Consider the following 20,338-nt stretch of genomic DNA (forward strand, 5'->3'; position numbering starts at 1 on the left):
TATACACTGTTATTTGGTATTCTATGTCTTCAGGACAATGAGACAATAGAAGAAGTATAAAATTTTACCATACTCTATTTTGTAGGTGCTTAATAAATTTTATTGAAATAAATATCATAAACAAAGACAAATTTTATCTGCAGCTAAATTCAATTTCTTAATATGCCACTTAATTTTATGGCTGTACATAAGATCAGAAAAACAGTTTTTCTTCTTTTTAAAAGTTGCTACAGTTGACAATTCTTAATAGTACCAGTGAAATTAACACAAGGTAGGGAAAGGAGAAAACTATTTAGATCAGAGGTCAGCAAATTTTTCTGCAAAAGGCCAAGTGGTAAACATTTCAGGCTCTTGGGGCCATACAGTCTTTGTCACAACTACTCAACTCTGCTGTTGTGGTGCAAGAGCAACCGTAGACAGTATGTAAACAAATGTGAGCATGGCTCTGTTCCAATAAACCTACACAGAAACAGGCTTTGGGCTGGGTTTGGCCCCCAGGACTTAGTTGGCCAATCCCTGATCTGGATTAGTGGCCTTCAGCCCTCGCTGTGCATCAGAATCACCTGAGAAGCGTTTATAAAATACCAGTATGCAGGCATCACCCCCACAGAGATTCTTTATTGGTTTGTTTTGAATGGTCCTCAAGTGATTCTAAGCCATAGTTACTTTGGCTTATGGGAGAACCACAAATTAGGGAATGGCCACTTGTCTCTCACTCCCTGCAGGTTGCAGGGACTTTTCCTAGCTATCGCCACTGGTACCTCTCACTGAGTGTGTCTCAGATTTTAGCATGACTCTAACACTACTTAGTAAATGGGAATACCAACAGGGGTTGGTCACTGGAGGAAAAAAATGGAATCTCAGAGACTTAATTCCATCCAACCTTCACCTCCATTGGCCTTAATCAGGTAAGCCTCTGACCTTGTCCACCTGCTTTTCTCTCTTCAGCACCAGTGAGAATAATTGTTGTCATCAGTGGAACTTAACCAGGTTGGGTTCTGGTCTCTTCTAAGTGAAATGGAAGCATATGGTGATCATGGAATTCATTCATCTCTTTTCAAATGTTCTAAAAAGTACACTTTATTAAATGTGAGATGCTTACTGGCTGCCAGCTGAAACATGGGCCAGAGGAAAGGCATTCCTCCCAAATGGTTGGATTCCCCAAAATGTCACTTATGAATATAATTGTCAGGTCTAGGAATTGCAGGGTTTGCTTGTATTTTAGTCTTTAAGCTAAGAACTGAATTTCCAGGCAAACGTGTCTTGGTTGGAGAGACCAGTGTTAAAGTGAAGGGTGGCCTTCAAATCACTGTTTCCTTCTTCAATTTTCCTCAAAGGATAGGACTCCCTTTCCAGCTGTAGAACAGTGTTTCCTTTCACCTGCTTTGTGGTATCCAAACTGATGGAAGAAAGGATGAGACACCCGTCACACTGCCATCTCTGAGACTGACAGCTGTGCTGTCACTCAAAACCAGGAAGGAATCACCTTTTCCTCATAATTCTTCTTTCTCCTCTTCTGCGCAGATGCAAGCTGCTCGCTGACTGTTCATAAAGGGTCGGCAGCCCAAGGTCCATACAGTATTGAACACAGTGTCAGCCAGAGAATCACAGGCTACTTGAAAAAGAGGAAAAGAAATATAAAGGTTAACACTGAGCAATTTTGAAGAGGCAATGTATTTCCAAGGATGACATGATACCCAGAGGAAAGCAGAGACAGTAGTCCAAATACAGAATTAAAAGGAAGAGCGTATGTTTCAGAGAAGCAAAAAAGCGGTCATCCAATTAAAGACCTTACTAAATGGAAAACCATTCATGTAAACATAATTTTGTTAAGATGGCAATATCCTCTAATTGGTCTACATATTCAACAAAAGCCCTTTTGAAATTCCAGCTGCCATTTTTTGTAGAAATTGACAAGCTGATCCTAAAATGCATATGGAAATGTAAGGGGTTCATAATATATAAAACAATCTTGACAAAGAAGAACTCTGACTTCAAAATTTACTACAAAATGACAGTAATCAAGATAGTATGGTACTGGCATAGATCAACAGAATAGAACTGAGACTAGAAATAAGTCCTTACATTTATGGTGAATTGATTTTTGACAAGGGCACAAAGACAATTTAATGTAGGAAAAAATAGTGCTTTCAACAAATGGTGCTGGAACAACTGGACATCCACATAGAAAAGAATGAAGTTGGACTCCTTTATTACACCATACTCAAATATTAACTCAAAATGGATCATAGACCTAAATGTAAGAACTAAAGCAATTAAACTCTTAGAAGAAAACATGAGTAAATCTTTGTCACCTTGCGTTAGTCAAAGCCTTATTACATATGACACCAAAAATGTGAGTGACAAAAGAAAAAAATAAATTGGACTTAATCAAAATTTAAAACTTTTGTGCTGCAAATAGTACCACCATGAAAGTGAAAAATCAACCAAAAAATGGGAGAAAATATTTGCCAATCATATATCTGATAAAGGACTTGCATCTAGAATATAAAGAACTCTTATAACTCAATAATAAAAAGATAAATAATAACCCAATTTAAAAAGATAAAGGATTTGAAAAGAAATTTCTCCCAAGCACCTATGTAAAGGCCTATAAGCACATAAAAAGATGCTCAGCATCATTAGCTGTCAGGGAAATGCAAATCAAAACCACAATGCGATACCACTTCACATGCACTAGGGTCTATAATCAAAAAGACAGATATAACAAATGTTGATGAGGATGTGGAGAAATTGGAGCCTTTATAAATTGCTGGTGGGAACGTAAAATGGTAATGCTACTTTGGAAAACAGTTTGGCAGTTCTTCAAAAAGTTAAACATAGAATTATCATTTAACCTAGCATTTCCTTTCCTGTACACCCAAAAGAAATAAAAACCTGTGTACCCCCAAAATTTGTGCATAAACATTCATAGCAGCATTATTCACAATAGCCAAAAGGTAGAAACAACCCAAATATCCATCAATTGATGAATAGATAAAGACAATATGTTACAGCCATATAATGGAATATTATTCAACAATAAAAAGGATACCGATACATTCTACCACATGGATAAAGCTCACTAAGTGAAAGAAGTCAGTCACAGAGGACCACATATTGTGTGATTCCATTTATATGAAATGTCTGGAATAGGCAAATCCACAGAGGCAAAAAATAGATTAGTGGTTGCCTCGAGCTGGCAGGGGGAGGTTCGGGGAGGGACTGCTAATGGCTATGGAGTTCCTTTTGGAAGTGATGAAAATGTTCTAAAGTTTGATAGTGGGGTTGATTGCTTAGCTGTGAACATATTTTAAAAGGATTTAAATGGGTGAATTGTACATGAATTATAGCTCAATAATCCTGTTTCAACAATAACAACAACAAAATGAATGATCAGGGCGTTCCAAGCAGAGGGAACTACAGGGGCAGGAAGGTATGGGCTATCAACCCAAGAAGTGTGGAATGGCAGGAGTCTGGAGAGAAATCAGGAATTACCAAGATGACGCCAGAGAGCTAGGCTAGGGCCGAATCAGAAAGGGCCTTGGATGTCATACTACGGATTTTGGATTTCATCCTTAAGCAGGAGGAATCTATTGAGTGATTTAAACTGGGGGTGGAGATGATCAGATTCATATAAAACTTCTGTAGAAATACATCTGGTCTCCGTGGTGAGGTAGATTGGATGGAGCACAGAGACTGGGTTCGTTTGCAGTAACCAGGCAAGTGGGGTATCAAAGAGATATTTAGGAGCAATAATCAATATGGCATTGCTTGGAGGAAGTACCTTGACCCGACCCTCGATTAGCAGCAGGTACTTTTTCACCCTTTGTAGAAACAGAACAGAATGATGCCCCCTCTGACAGGGCCCCGTGAGTCAGCCACACTGTCAAGCCCTCACACCCGCGCTTCAGGACGGCACTCTAGACATTGACCTATGGACAAGGTCCAAGAATCTTTCTACTGCTGATACTCTCTGGGGCGTGGAGCCAGATTTTATAAACCTGAATTTTAACTTTTACCATCTAAAAAACATAAAATGCTAATGCAAGGATATAATACTCCAGCTTCAGAAGCTGAAAGATTAAAAACTTTTCCTAAGGTAAATTATTAATAGGAAAACAAGATTAAAGAGGCCATGCTAAAAACTGGGTAGTAAAGCAGTTGTTTAAAATAATGTTAATCAAGTGTATACAGACCTTTGCACAAAAAAAAAAGAGGTTTTTTGAATTCTTACTGTGACTGAAAACAAAATAAGAAAAAAGGGCTTAAGCTGAACCAAGTGGTCCTATACAGAATAACTCCTCATAAGGAAAATTATTTAACCGTGGAATGGACGACCCAAGCCAGTTGGGCAACTCTTTCCCCAGTCTTCAAGGATAGATTTTTATTTCTCTGGGAACGCGTTGGTGTGGTCCTTTCCATCAGGAGTGCTGCCAGCCTCTCATGGGCAGGACAGCAAGAACTTTAGTGAAAAGTGCCCAGAATCTTCCTCCCCCATTTCCTGCATCCGTCACAGTGTTCCATAAGGAACGGCCAGTGAGCTCTGACGAGCTCTTTGAATAAAGAGGCTCTGGCTACAGCTCTGTGTGAAAACAGGAACAAAACTCCCTGCTTGCAAGTATGTGCCCTTAGGATACCTACCTTCCACGTTGGAGACAAAGCCCAGACTCCGCTTAAGGTCAGAGCAGATTGAGTGGAGACACCATCGGAATTTCGCATCACAGCGATACTTGTTGGCACCACAAGTGTCATAACAGACATCCAGCTGGTTGCAGCACTTGGTCATTGCTGGAATGCCCAAGTCCATCTGGGGAAGAGTGATGGGGGGAAGAGGAAGGGAAGAAAATGCCACGTTTAGGCTAAGACCTTAGGCAACCTTGTCCACCTAGTTCTTAGTAATAAGTAGCCAATCTCAAATTCCTGTTGCATATTCAGATCAATTCAGAAACACCAGTGACTGTAGAATAATACATCAGACTGAGGGTCACAGGATGCTGAGCTTTAATTGTTATTTAGTTATTAGTTTTAGTGACTCTGGTCCATTTCTAATTTTTTTTTTTTTTTAGATTTTAGTAATTTTCAAATTTGCAGGCTGCTACAGTAATGAAAATAGAGACCAGAAGGGTAATCAAGAGGGCAGAGCTTCCAAATTCAATTAAAACTTAAGTTAACATTTCCATGTGAAATTTTATTTGAGCAAAGGGTTCCAAGGCTAAGAAGTATAAAAAAATTCAGCCTCAGTTCATCAAGAGATCACCAGCACCCCATACAGCACTGTTTTCAGGGTGTGTGTATGTGTCTGGGTGTGTCGGGGAGGAGAGTGGGGTGTAGAACACAACAGTTCCTGACCACAAGGGGACTATGGTCAAACCACATCTCTCTCTCTCTCTCTCACACACACACACACACACACACACACACGCTTACTCATCATTCTATAAGCAACTGCAAATGTTGTGGCACAAACTGAGTAAGTTCATAGAATGCCACAAGTAGAGTTATCAAATAGACATTTTTTCTGAGAGGGTTTTGAAAGAAGATTGAGAGAGGATTAGTAGAGAGGAGGGTAGACTTAGAATGTAGATAGAGAAAGGAAATAATGAGCAAATCGTATATGAGCAAATCAATTTGCTTAGTATCAAAGGTTTTAGGGAATATATAAGCATGTAAACATTTATGTGTATATGTGTGTGTGTGTGTGCATAACTTTTTTAATTAAGGAGAAGGGCCTTGACTTCCAAAGTAACTGGTTAGATTTGATAAAGAACCTTGAACAAGGAAGGAAGATGATAAAAACAGTGATTAAGGAAGAGTAATCATTCTGTGGTATATAAAATAGATGGGAACACAATGTGCCCAGATGTAGGTAGAGCATCTTAGAGTCCTTTGCAATTTTGCTGATTCTATAGACTTGGACTTGGATGGAAGCTGTGAAAATCTGGTTTCAGAATATGGATAGGGATTGATTAACTGGCGATTGTAGTAATAGATCCGTTCCACTTGGGTGTCCTTAAGTGGTCTGTTATTTAAATTTTTATTCCAAGGCCACCTAAAGCAGAATATGAACTTTAGCAGTTTAAAATGCCCTTTTAGCCAAAAAACATTATTATATTAAGAGATAATATAGGCAAAGGCCTGGGCTCTGCAATTCTGGGTAAATTGCCAGAATCTGGAATACCTAAACTATTTTGCCTGTCTCTCACCCCCAAAACTAAACATACATCACGACAGAGGCAACCTAGAATTAGCTGAGCGCTCATTCAATTCAACTAGACCAGATGTTTTTGAACAATTGTGGTTCTAAGTATTAGAATGCATATCATTTCCATAGCTACTAAATTGATATAAAGTAAAATATATTACCTGAAAATCTGTGGTTTCTCTAAAATAGATACATAGTTGAAAGGATTGTCTTTCTTCTGTGCCCATCCACACATTGATGATGTGGACAAGGCTAGGCGCAGTTGGGCAGGTTGTGCAATGCACAAGAGCACCACATCTAAGACATTACATATCACCTTCCCCCCAGACATTATAGATTTACATATTTATTTAAAATATCCAGCAATGACGGTCAAGTTTCTTTTCCTAACAAAATAAGTCGATTAAGATACATTTCTGACAGATGGAAGAAAATTATCTTGAGGAAAGGGGACTCTTTTTACAATTTGCACAAAAATGCCATATGAGTGAGTGGTATTTTAATTAGAAGAATAAGCATTATGCCGCTTAGAAACTTATTGTAAAGTAAGATCTTTGAATCAACAGAAAAGTGAAGTTTAGTCTTATTAAGACACAGTTCAAAGTCATAGCTTAGATATGGCTTTGAATTAACTATCTACATTTAAATGAAATCTCTTTTCTAAAGTGAAGAAGGTAAAAAGGCTTCCAAGAAGTCTTAAATTAATTCATTACTTGTTTTTAGCTGAGGCCAACAGTTTGAGAAAGGGTCCGTGGTGTGCAAAGCAGGAAGCAGCTGGGTGTGTGTGTGTGTGTGTGGGTGTGTGTGTCTGCGGATTTCTATGATGTCAGTACTGCACACACAGCTGATTTGATGCTGTCAGTGTGAAGTCAGCCACTTGGGAAAGTCATGACCATATAACAATCAGCTTTCACTGGCCAGTCCCAGCCGGCTCCAGCACATCACTGGAATAGCTCATTAATGCAGATAAATCAAGCTTGTCAGATCTATTTCAAATTAAGTTATGTTTTGATACCCTAATTTTGGATGATGTTTTCAGTGGTGATTTCAAAGTTCTGATCCACTACCAAGGGCTTAACAGCTGCCTCTGAGAAAAGGAAATCAGATATTTCTTTGAAAGTTCTCTCCCTTCCCCCATATCCAATTTATTAATAAAATCCCTAATTATATTGCTCAACTAGATTCCATAAATTATCACTTCCGTCAGTGATGACTCTCTGATTACTCTTAGTTAAAACCAATCAACCGGGATGGCAATGGTGGTGGTACATACACTTTCCGGTACCTTGAGACCCAGGAAATAGGAGCTGCAGCCATTGGGATCCTGAGGCTTGTAGCCAGGTCTGGGCATTGGTGCCTTTCCTAGCAGGAGAAAGAGAAGCAGGAAGAAATATTTAGAAATCAAGCATCGAGGAACATTCATCAAATGAAAATTTTCTAAAAGCATATTCCATTTTTCCTGGAAAAGTCACTGTTCCTCACATACAAATGAGGCAATGATGATGATGATGATGTCATAACAGAATAATAACCTTCAGACAAGCTTGGCATTTTCCCCCTAATCACAAAGAATTCCATGAGCATTTATTTACTAACAGTTCTAACACTTCTTAAGGGCCTGACTTTGAAGCTAAGGGCAATGGCAAAACCAAACTGAAACTCAAGGTTGCTCATTCCTCAACACTGTAAGACCACACACCTCACACAGAACGAGCAGAACTATCTGCTCAGACACTTAAGGAATGGGAAGTGTTACCGTGACACAAACATGTTTAGGATTAACCTGAAGGAAGTTTAACAAGATTCCATGCTGCAGGAGTTACAGCAAAAAAGAACAAAAAAACCAAAAACAAATAAGGTTCCATAAATGTAGACAAGCATTATTAACCAAAGAGCAAAGAAGACACCCTGATGCAATATTTTAGGCATTTCTCTCACAGAACTAAGCAGAAAGAATCTGAAAAGCTTTGAATTTCTTGGTTTTATGATCTTGCAAAGTGTAGAGAGAAGCTTTGCCAGTTGTATCAATGGCAGTCATCATAGGTGAAGATAACCTTGACCTGAGATGACCACAGAAGAGTCATCCGCCATGGATATTTTATCCCATTATCCAGAAAAGGAAAATGGAGCTAAGAGGTTATGTGACTTGCTACCATCATACAGTAAGCTGGGGAAATAGGAAATAAATTCAGATTTCCTGTTTGTCTCCAAAGTCCATGTTTCTTCACCACATCTCTGCCTCTTTTTAGGAGATGCAAGACCTAGCATAAAACTGAGGAACTATCTTGAGAATAATTAATCCTCAGAGTGAGGCACTGGGCAGTTTTCTTTTCTTTCTTTCCTTTAATCTTCTTCTACCAGGTATTTATTTTAATTATTTTGTATCATGAAATATTTCAAAACTAAAGAAAAGCCAGAGAAACTTTTGTACCCACTGTACAAACATAATAAATGTTAACATTTGCCAAACTTGCTATAAATATTTTTCTATTTAATTAAATGTTACAGTTCAGGTTCAGGGAAAGTTGAAGCCCCTTTGCACCCCATCTTTACTATCTAGATACTAAGTTTATGTGAGAAAGCCTCCTTCCTTATTATTTCTCAAAATCGTCTTGATCATTGTTGAATCTTTACTGTTGCATGTGAATTTAGAGTTAACTTAGGAAATTCTACAAGAAATAGTGTCAAGATTTTGATTGAAAATCCATTGAATGTACACATGAGTTTGGAGAAAACTGCCTTCCTAAGGATATTCCGTCTCCCCACACGTGGGCCCAGCATAGTCTCTACTTAGGTCTTCCTGGGTATCCTTCAATAGGGTGTTGCAGTTTTCCCCATATATTATATCTCCTATATACCTATATTATTCAGATCCTTAAACAAGATAGACTATCTCATAAAAATCCAGAAGTAAGGATCAGAAGGCTGGCATGGCAAATCCACACTTTTCTGAAACCCAGGCTGCTTCTAGCTTCCAGCTCTGCCGGCCATAGACTATAGCCCTGGCTCTCCTGGTCCAAGATCAACACATCTATATCACTAGCAGGAGAATGGAAGGAGCTAGACAGGTCCAGCCCCTCTCTTCAACAAACACACTCCAGCATGTACATCATCTCCTCTTACTTCCCTTTGGCCAGACCTTAATTAAATGGCAACACTTAGTTGCAAAGGTGGGCTAGGAAATGAAGTAGGCAGCCAAGAGCCCAGCTAAAAACTCAGAGGAGGGGTTTATTACTATAGAAAAGGGGAAGAACTGACATTAGAGGACAATAAACAGTTTCTGCCACAGTACATTTGGGTATTTGTTACTGTGATACAACATGCGATGTGAGATTGTGGTCCAAGATGGCACCAGTCACCCCCACTTCCTGGTATCCATACGTTTGCATATTATCCCAAGAGAATACTGCAGAAGTGGAGGTATGTTGCTTCTAAGATTAGGCTTTAAAAGGCTGTGACTTCTGTCTTGGGCTCTCTCTCTCTCATCATTCATTCTGGGGGAAGTTTTGTCATGAACAGCCCCATGGCAAAGCCTGTGTGGCAAAAAACTGAAGCGTCCAGCCAACACCGAATGGATTGAACATGAGATCCTCCAGCCCCTGGCATCTCTGCAGAGATGGCGGCATCAGCTGGCAGCCTGACCCTCAGCTTATGAGAAACTCTGAGCCAGAACTGCCCAGCAAAGCCACTCCAGGATTCCTGGAGTGTGGGGTATAATGTTTGCTATTTTAAGCTGCTAAGCTTCAGGGTAACTTGTTATTCAATAATATGTAACTATTGTAGTTGCCGTTATGATTGGATCTCTTTTTTCATTACATCTTTTTCTATGACAGCTTTATTGAGCTATAATTCACATCATACATTCACTCATCTAACGTGTACAATTCAATGGCTTTAGCGTATTCACAGAGTTGTGCAACCATCACCACAATCTAATTTTAGAACATTTCTGTCATCTCAAAAAGAAACCCCATAACTATTAGTAATCACTCCCCATCTCCCCAGCCCCAGCCCCAGGGAGCCCCTTCGTATAAATTAAATCAGACAACATGTGGCCTTTTGTGTCTAGCTTCTTTCGTTTAGTGTACTGTTTTCAGGGTTCATCCATGTTGTAATATATATCAGTACTTAAGTTCTTCTTATTGTCCATTGTATAGACATACCACATTTTGTGTATCCATTCGTCATTTGATGCACTTTGTATTGTTTTCACTTTCTGGCTATTCTGAACAATACTGCTACAAATCTTTGTATACAGGTTTTTGCATGGACATATATTTCATTTATCCAAAAAGTGGAATTGCTGGGTCATATGGCAACTCTGTTTAACATTTTGAGGAATTGCCAGACTGTTCTCCAAAGTGACTGCACCATTTTACATTCCTGCCAGCAATGTATGAGGATTCCAATTTCTCCATATCCACACTAACTGGATATTATCTGTCTTTGATTATAGCCATCCTAGTGGGTGTGTAGTGTTTCATGGTGGCTTTGATTTGCATTTCCCTAATGATTAATTATGTTGAGCGTCTTTTTATGTGCTTATTGGCCATTCATATAGTTTCTTTGGAAAAATGTCTATTCAAATCCTCTACCCATTCTATAATTGAATTTTCTTTTTACTGTTGAGTTGTAAGAGTTCTTTATATATTCTAGAAACAAGTGCCTTGTCATATTTGCAAATATGTTTTTCTCCCATTCTGTGGGTTGTCTTTTCACTTGCTTGGTGGTGTGTCTATTTTCTATTTTCTTTTTTTATTAAGGTGAAATTCAATAAAATCAACCAACTTAAAGTGTACAATTCAGTACATTCACAATGTTGTGCAACCATCACCTTTAGCTAGCTATGAAACATTTCATGACCCCCAAAGTAGACCTTGTGCCCATGAAGCAGTCATTTCCTGTCTCAGTCAGTTTGGGCTGCTGTAACAAAAATACCATAGACTGGATGGCTTACACAACACAAATTTATTCCTCACAGTTCTGAAGACTGGCAATTCCAGAGTCAGGGTGCTGCAGATACAGTGTCTGCTGAGAGCCCTCCTCCTGGCTTGCAGATGACCACAGTCTTTTTGTTGTGTTTTCAGTAGGCAAAGAGAGAGCTCTAGTCTCTTTCTCTTCATAAAAAAGAGAGATCACTGCCTGATCATGGGAGCCCCACCCTCAAGATCTCATCTAAACCTAATTATCTCCCAAAGGCCTCACCTCATAATACCATCCCACTGGAGGTTAGGGTTTCAACATACGAATTTGAGGGAGACACAAACGTGCAGTTCACAACGCTCCCAACTTTCCCTCCCCCAAGCACTGGCGAACACTCATCTGCTTCCTGTCTCTATGGATTTACCTATCTGGACATTTCAAATGAATGGAATCATACAATGTGTAACATTTTGTGACTGCCTTCTGTCACTTAGCATAATGTTTCCAGGGTCCATCTAGGTGGTACTATGTATCAGTACGGCTGATTTATATTCTATTCTACGGATATACCACAGTTTGTTTATTCATCCATCCATCCATAGGCATTTGTATTGTGTCCACCTTTTGGCTACTGTGCATAGTGATGCTATGAACAAATGTGTACAAGCATTTGTTTAAATATCTACTTTCAGTTCTTTTAGGTGTGTACATAAGGAGTGGAATCACTGGGTCAGATGGTAATTCTACATTTTACTTTTTGAGGAAACCGCAAACTGTCGTCCATATCAGCTGCACCATCTTACGTTCCCACCAGCGGTGCACAAGGGTTTCCGTTTCTCCTCATCCGCACAGTTTCACTCCAGTAACTCTAGATGTGGATTATTTCCCCTTATCCTGCCTGGAGGAGTCTGAAGACTTGGGTTTCTTTCACCTCCGGAAAATTTGCAGCCACTGCCTGAATATTCTTTTTTCCTTATTTTCTTTATCTTTTTTTTTTTTCTCCTGGGCCTCTTATTACTGAATGTGGAATCTTTTTTATCCTGTCCTTTGTGTATCTTCACTTCTCTTTCAAATTTTTCATTTTTTTCCTCTCTCTGTACTGAATTCTGGCAAGCTTCATCAAATCTGTTAATATTTTCCATTTTACTAATTCTCTCTAGATTCTATTTATTTAACCCATCCACTGAGGTTTTTCTTTCAACAACTATAATTTTCATTTCGTAGAATTCTATTTGGCTTTTCTTTTAAATTGTATATCCATTTTCCATTGAGTTGTGGGTTTTTAAAAAATTATGTTTTTATTCCTCCTTTTATTTCTTTAACAATTTCCAACATTTTTGTTATATTATTTCATTACCTCCAGTCCTTGGGATGCTAAGTCCCTCATTTTTGTCTACTGACTTTCCCTCATAGAGGATTATCTCTTCATCTGGTGTGTAATTTCTTAGAAAGAGCTCGTCTTCAGTAGGGCTTGTTTTTCCAAGGACGTTCCTGTGCCCTAGGTCGTGTGACCTACAGAGGAGTTTCTCCATTGCTTTTGCTGTGGCTTGTAGAGTCTCAAGATACTTGACACACTGGTATTTGTGTTTATTGCTCAATTTGGGATATTCACACCAGGCTGACTGTATAAATTCAAATCCCTCCCCTATGTGTAGAATATACCTGGGTGGTGATTTTGGGGTCGGTGTTCTTTATTGCCCCGTTGGCCCCAGGTAGATGGACAGGGTCCTTGCTACTTCCTGGGAATACTGGGTAGAACTTTTCTAATCCCTTTTAAACAGACTCGGCAGCCCCTCAGGCTCTGAGCATTATGGGGCTGTTTCAGTTCCAGCTTCCCAGTTCTTACAGGTGAAGGTTACTTTCCCTCTCTTTGCATGTGCATGAAAGTCCCCTCCTCAGTCCCTGGAGTCTACAGACATTCCCGACCGGAAACCCCGGGGGTCACTGCAGCGGCTCTCCGCTTTTTGGCTTTTAATTTCTCTTCATTCTGGAACTTGAAGATTTCTCTTTATTTCATTCTAGCTTGTGTGTGTGTGTGTGTGTGTGTGTGTGTAGCACTAGGGATGAAGGAATGGGTAGAGTGGATTAAATAATATTAGCAATCAAATTACACGTATGAAAATAACCACACTTTGCCATATGATTAAATGTCTCTTGGAGGAAAGATTATGATGATTTTTTTTTCCTTCACATTGTTGTTTTACAAATGTCTTACGTACACTACCTTTATAGACACTGGGAAAAAATTTTAAATGAAGAAACAAATGTCTAAATTTGATAATGAAACGTCTTCTTAATAGCTGTGCTGGAGAAGGGCATTTGCAGCAGGCGCAGTACGGTTCCTTGGGTTCTTCTCTGCCCTTTTTGCACTTGGTAACTCACGCAAGATAAAACTCTGATGCTCCCGTTTGAAAGATAATTGAATGGAATGTCTACCCAGCCTGCTGTGGTGAAGGTTTTCTTTATTTTATTTCATGTTTTTTGTTAACTAAAGAAATGCTGTTTTAGGCCAGGTGTGGTAGCTCATGCCTGTCATCCTAGCACTCTGAGAGGCCGAGATGGGAGGATCACTTGAGCCTCAGCAAGACCGAGACCCTGTCTCTACTAAGAAAGAAATTAGCTGGGCAACTAAAAATATATAGAACAAAATTAGCTGGGCATGGTGGTGCATGCCTGTAGTCCCAGCTACTCGGGAGGCTGAGGCAGGAGGATTGCCTGAGCCCAGGAGTTGGAGGTTGCTGTGAGCTAGGCTGACGCCACGGCACTCTAGCCCAGGCAACAGGGTGAGACTCTGTCTCAAAAAAACATAAAAAAATAAAAAAAAAAAAGGGGGGGGCTGTTCGAAAATGAAACTTGAAGTGTAAGTTTTAAGAAAAAAGGTGATGGCTTGAGTCTAGGCAGGAACATAAAGCGTTTGAAGATACCATATCCTCAAATTATAGTTTGAGTGGCTTACAGTTTGGTGTTTTAAGTCTGGGCATCGATAATGTGCCATGTCCACACATCAGTTTTATGTCCCGGCTGGGCTGTTCACAGGCGGCAGAAGCCGACAGCTTGCTTCTGCAGTTCCCGAGCTGCCGAACGCCGGCCCGTGGCCCAGTCTGTCCCGCTGCCTGCCAGCTAGAGATGGTTCTCATGCTTGCAAGTGGTTTGGGGGTGGGGGGTTTCAAAACAAGGATAATATGTGAAAATTATATGAAATTCAAATTTTAGTAACCATAAAAAGTTTCACTGGAACACAGCCACACTCATTTATTATGTATTAACTATGGCTTTCACAGAAGAAATAGCAGAATATTGTTATGATCTAGATGTGAGGATGGTTTTCTAATCAAGACAAAATTCAGAAGCCATAAAAGATGGGACTGATAGATTTCATCTCATAAAACACCAAACCTTCTGAATAAAGTGAAATTCCATAAAACACTTACAAGCCACACCGAAGGAAGATTGAGGAGAAGGAGTTAGCCATGAAACCCAAGAGTTCTACCTGCCGGCCATGGAGACTGCCTCCTGGGCCCACCCTTTTTTCTCTGTTTTGTCACAGAAAAGAGCAGTAAAAACTTCTGGGACATCATGTCCCAGGTCAACAGTTATGTTTTTGGGGGAGGATGTGTCCATTCTCTGCACCCAGCTAGTTCGGCAAGGAGTCTGCATGCTTTATTTGGAATCTATACCCTATCTACCTCCAGAAATACTCAGATATAGCATCAGTGACACATTGATGGAACAAAACAGAATAGTGACAATTTTACTGAAGCAATGAACTCTGTTTCAGTCACTAAAACTGAGTAACCTACTGCATGAAGTAGGGTGGCCAACTTGTCCCTGGTTTGCCTGGGATTGTCCCTGTTTTAGTAGTGACAGCCCCATATCCCAGGAACCCCCACCTTCTCCCTCAGGCCCCAGCAAACTGGGAGGTTGGTCACCCTAGTATGAGAACAATCTATCTGCCTCTAAGCTGGTGGCTGTTTTCTTTTGGGGGGCTAGGGATCCCCTCAAGAATCTAATGAAGGCTGTGAATTCTTTCCCTGCAGAAATATACAAACTCATAGGTTCATAAAATTTTGCTCTAAGATTTCAGACAGCTAAAGGGTCTCTTAGAAAAAAAGACTGATATTTAAAGATACTTTTAAGATACTCTTTTTCTTGCAACTAAACGCAAGAAGAAATTCAGCACAAGGTCCTCTTATTAAAGTGTGATGGTGTGGACAGTATCTTCAATTCTTACGCAAACTCTGCTCCAGAGATCCTCCTCCAGAGACCGTTGTAAGGCAGAGAACACTTAAATCATTGTCCCAGAAGCTGAGAGGCTGTTGTCCAGCCACTGGGATTTCTGGAATTTTTACATTTTATGTTGAAAGAGAACTGGGAGAATCTGAATGCAGTTAACCTGTTCACTAGACTTTCTCATAACATTTATAAAATCTGTTTGGTACCTACCATGCTCCATATGTACCACTAATTCTTTATGTCTGTTATCTTTAATGCTCAGAGCAGCCTTGCAAGGTAGGTTTCATCAACATTATTTTCTTATATATGAGGAAACGAAGGCTGAGAGTGTTAGGTAGCTTGCCAGAGATCACCAGCAATGGGATTCTCCCCCAGATTCAAACCCATGATTTTTCCATTACCGTGGTCCTCACAGTTGTGTTCAAGGACCACCTGTTAAAAGTGCAGCGCCAGGGTCCTCCCACAGACCTACTGAATCAGAATCTCTATGGGTGGGAAAGGAATTCTGTTTGTTAAAAAAGATTCTCAAGGGAATCTTTTTTTTTTTTTTTTTTTTGAGACAGAGTCTCGCTCTGTTGCCCGGGCTAGAGTGAGTGCCGTGGCGTCAGCCTAGCTCACAGCAACCTCAAACTCCTGGGCTCAAGCAATCCTCCTGCCTCAGCCTCCCGAGTAGCTGGGACTACAGGCATGCACCACCATGCCCGGCTAATTTTTTCTATATATATATTTAGCTGTCTATATAATTTCTTTCTATTTTTAGTAGAGATGGGGTCTCGCTCTTGCTCAGGCTGGTCTCGAACTCCTGAGCTCAAACGATCCGCCCACCTCGGCCTCCCAGAGTGCTAGGATTACAGGCGTGAGCCACCGCGCCCGGCCTCTCAAGGGAATCTTGTTCGCATCTGTGCAGACTCCTTAATGCCAGCTGCCGTTGACACACACTGAATATTTATACCCTATGTACAGCCCAAACCTTTGGCAAGTACAGATTTTGTGTGTTGACATGAGAACAAATTACTTTAGATACGGGGAGCACGGGAAGCAATGTGGACACACTACTGTGGGCTACCAGCATACACGCCCCGCTTTGCCTGGCTGAGTAATTTAACCTGCGGGCTGAAGTTCTCTAGGAATGACAGCACAGAATACTTCTCCTGGACCTTGGCTGCTCTTTGTAATCACCCGGGAGATGTTACAATACTGCTGTCTGGGGTCCAACCCACAGAAATTCTGATTTAATTGGTTTGGCTTCAGGAGTTTTTAAAGCCCCCCGGGTTATTCTGACACATAAAGTTAGAGAGTCACAGGTTTAAACAGTGGTAAGTGCCTATCAAATGTAAAATTTTTTCCTGTAGACCAGCGGTCCCCAATCTTTTTGGCACCAGGGACCGGTTTCATGGAAGACAACTTTTCCACGGACAGCGGTAGGGGTGTGGGGGAGCTCAGGCAGCGATGCTCCTCCCTCCCCCGCCCCGTTTCCTAACAGGCCAGGACTGGTAAGGGGTGGGGGTTGGGGACCCCAGCTGTAGACTGTTGCTAAAATGTTCCTTCTGGTAAAAGACTCAGGACCACCTGGAAACTCTTAGAAGTGCGAACTCTCTGGCCCCACCCCAGCCTGCCAATCAGAATCACTAGGGGTGGGGCCCAGCAATCTGGTTAAACAAGCCCTGCAGGGGCTTCGATGCACAGGTGAGTTTGAGAACCACTACTTTAAAGAGAGATGTGACGCAAAGCAAATTAAAAAAGAACAGAGACATGGTTAGATATTAGGTGTTATCTGTTCAAAAGATTGCTTGATTCACTATCAGTTTGAGAAGATATTTTGTCCTGTTTGGGCAAAGCCTCAGGTTCTTGGCTCCATGGGGTTCCAAAGGTAACAGGGCTTAACCCCCTGTTTTCCTAAGTGTTTTCCAGGCCCCTCCCTGAGCAGGTTGTCATCTCTCTGTTGACTATTCCTGGTCCACTGGTGGCTGCTGACATCCACCCTGCCCAGTCAGAGGCTCTACAGCTAAAATTTGCTGCAATCTTGAAATGCTGTTTTGCTGGACAATAAAGAAGAGGGTTTGGTTCTTGACTTCCAACATTCCTGCTGTCATCCATTTGCTAAACCACCGACATTAGTCTCGTGTTGCTGCTAGGAAGGAGAGCACCTGTGTTGATTCCAATGCCTGAAGTGAGTTAACCCCTTTCCTGCCCCATCCATGCAAACTAGGTGAACATAATCCAGTGACAAGGCCTCTGTATTTGTCAACCCACCTCGGACAAATACATGGCTTTGGGGCCCAGGTGGGTCCTAACAGACCAGGCTTTTTACCCTATGAAATGTTCACAAAGAAGATGCAGTGTCCTTGGTTTTTTTTTAACCACATCTGTATGTGGTTAAAACTTCCATGCCGCAAAACACTTGGTTCTGGAGCAATGATTAACCATTATCTCCTGGTCACTCTAGCACATAAGGAAGTGATTTCCCTGCTCAAAGATAAAAAGGGAGAGAGAGAGAGAGAGAGAGAGAGAGAGAGAGAGAGACTTGCAGCGTGAGTCTGCATGTAGCTTTTTTTGTGTTTCTCTTGAAAGCTGAGTTTTATCTCTTGAGTGTTTGGAGATGTTTCTTAAGTGTGTTTTCTTGCTAGCCTAAACGGACTCGTCATTGTCACTTCTAATCCTATGGTGGGACATTTGATAAACCATAAAACTAATGCTACATGAGATGGTGGATGCTTTGGAAAACATTTTCATCCGCTTTTGAAATTACACGGCGCCACCCCGCCTGGAGGTCCAAGGCTCTGCGTGCTGCTCCCGTCGTGTGAACTTCGAGCACTCAGTGCAGGAAGAACTGGCACCAGGGACTTGGCTTTGGCAGTATGTAGCATTGTTTCTGTGTCCCTCTTTACTATCCGGCAAGGTAGGGGTCGGTGCTCCTACCTGCTCACAGTCCTACGTCTGTTCCTCCGGACAGCTGGCCTGCCATTGCCGCTTGAGACAGCCGCACTGGGACAGTCCCTTGGGAGAATCAGGCACATTGATGCCGATCAGAGACTGACATTTCTGGGGCGAAGGTGTGGACTGCACCAGGGGGAAAGGAGAATTTGTTTCCAAGCTGAGCACAGAGCCACTGAGGACGCTGTTTCACCCCCTGGCTGAGTCTTCTCTGAATATTCAGCTTCCGTTGTCATCCCTAGGAATGCCTCACCCAGCTGCCTGTCCTTAAGGACCTGCCTCACGACAAACTCATTAAAATGGCCCCAGGGATGGCTTCCCAGACACAGTACAGGAAGCTCAGTGAAATCTGAGTGTAAGATAAACAATGACCGATTTGTCAGGGTAAGTATGTCCCGAATATTTCGTTGGATATACTTAGACTAATAACCCAATTGTTGTTTATTTGGATTTCGAATTTCCCTGGGCATCCTGCATTTTTATTTGCTAACTCTGGCAACCCTACCTAAGAGGTGGACGACAGGAAAAGTGCACGACAGACTGTGACCCCGCTGGGGCTGTGCACAGGTCCCCCGGAGCCAGCTTTACAGGAAGAGAGGCGCACACTCACCGTATCGGCACCTGTACTGGCAGATTCCGTTCTTCCCTCCCAGAAGCTCCAGAAAAGAGTCAAAGTAGCCGTTGATGGATTCAAAGCTGTCCCGGATGTGCCGAAGGCCCCAGTCGGAATAGGACTCCTCAGCCTCGGGGCTGGTGCCACTCTGAGCCAGGCCACTGCCCAGGCTGAGCCACAAAATCAAGAAGCCAGTGGCCAGCTTCATCCTGCGGCCAGGTAGGTAGAGTTCTCTCCTGAACTCCAGCTGGTTCCCAAGAAGTCCAGGTAAAAAACACCCCCCCAGACCAGATGTCAGGCAGGACTGGGAAAGGGATTATCTGGAACATTCAATCTGTGTTCCCTAGAGGTGGACTTTAAACACAGCTGTGGAGGTGGGGATGAGGTCAGGGCAATTAGAAAGAGGGCAAAGTTTAGGCAGTGGGAGGGCCTGTCTCAGGGATGGCCGTGGAGAGGGAGCACTTCAGAGCGGATTCCACGACGCTGGAGGGAGGAGATGTTGGCCAGCTTCTGGGGTGCGGGCAGCAGTCAGAATCCTGCCACTCACCAGCCTGTTAACCCATTGATCAGTTACAAGTGTGGCTCTGCAGGGCCAACCTCTTGACACAAGCGCTTGTGCGGAGGTCCTGGCCACACCTTTCAGCCCGTCACCTACGCACTGTCTCTAGGGAGAGTCAGGAGGGTGTGTGAAAGGCTCAGGAAACGAGGAGAGTTGACAGTGTCGCTCTTACAGGATATTGTCAGAGTATGCTCTGAGCTGCGTTAAGTAGGCGTTCCAGTCTCAGACCCCAGCTTCTGCTTTGGTCCCTCCTTGGCTCCCAGACCCATAAATGCTCTAATCTGGCAGGGCTCCTGCACGCAGCCATCTGGGGCATTTCTGCTGCTATTTACAGCAGTGTCTGATTTCACTCAGCAGGGTTGGATCAGAAGATAAGATCTGCAGATGGTCCAAGGACGGTTCTGGGGGCACTCGGCTCCTGTTGTTTTTCCTTTGAGGGGGTTTATCAAATAGAAAGCCTCCTTGAGATGTTAGGCTTTTAAGATTGTTGACTGGAGTCTAGTGTTCGGCATCACTTTTAGTTTATACTTTGCTTTCAGTCATGTGAAGAAATACCATCTATGAAACCAATAGTCTAGAAAAATGATACCTTTATGGACCAAATGAATCATTTAGCTTCTTTCTCAAATGGCAGGAAAGCCCTATGGAAAATACTGAATTAAATGAATTAAATTTCTTCATTTCAGGTAAGAAATGTGTTTGGCCAACAAGTCAGACTCCAGGAATGGTAGTGGTTAAAAATTATTCATATCAGCCTGGGCAACATAGTGAGACCCTGTCTCTAAAAAAAATAATAAAATAAAATAAATTAGCTAGGGGTAGTAGCTCACACCTTAGTCCCAGCTACTTGGGAGGCTGAGGTAGGAGACTA

At 41.8% G+C, this 20,338-nt stretch overlaps 1 protein-coding gene across 3 annotated transcripts; it reads right to left on the minus strand.

Annotated features, from left to right (window-relative positions):
- Positions 1–93: 93 nt before the first annotated feature.
- PLA2G12B (phospholipase A2 group XIIB) lies at positions 94–19,262 on the minus strand. 3 transcript variants are annotated; one of them, XM_069459963.1, is made up of 4 exons: positions 18,906–19,261; positions 7,479–7,567; positions 4,645–4,810; positions 94–1,612 (listed from the first exon to the last, which is right to left on the minus strand). In XM_069459963.1, the coding sequence occupies exons 1-4, from the start codon at positions 19,114–19,116 to the stop codon at positions 1,494–1,496; spliced, it is 585 nt and encodes a 194-aa protein (XP_069316064.1). In that variant the 5' UTR covers positions 19,117–19,261; the 3' UTR covers positions 94–1,493. The 3 variants fall into 3 exon arrangements, with proteins under 3 accessions (XP_069316064.1, XP_069316063.1, XP_069316065.1); XM_069459962.1 differs by having other exon boundaries at positions 94–1,615; XM_069459964.1 differs by having other exon boundaries at positions 685–1,615; positions 7,491–7,567; positions 18,906–19,262.
- Between the last annotated feature and the right edge of the window lie 1,076 nt (positions 19,263–20,338).

Source organism: Eulemur rufifrons, chromosome 28 (genome assembly GCF_041146395.1).
Source record: "Eulemur rufifrons isolate Redbay chromosome 28, OSU_ERuf_1, whole genome shotgun sequence".
In the NCBI taxonomy this organism is placed as follows: domain Eukaryota; kingdom Metazoa; phylum Chordata; class Mammalia; order Primates; family Lemuridae; genus Eulemur; species Eulemur rufifrons.

Bases quoted from the DNA above. Each gene is read 5' to 3' on its own strand.
- PLA2G12B (XM_069459962.1), bottom strand. From the start codon at position 19,116: ATGAAGCTGGCCACTGGCTTCTTGATTTTGTGGCTCAGCCTGGGCAGT. The intron at 4,811-7,478 runs GTATGTACCACC...ACTCTTCCCCAG, and splicing joins GTCTCAAGGTACCGGAAAGT to ATGGACTTGGGCATTCCAGC. The intron at 1,616-4,644 runs GTAGGTATCCTA...CTCTTTTTCAAG, and splicing joins CTTTGTCTCCAACGTGGAAG to TAGCCTGTGATTCTCTGGCT.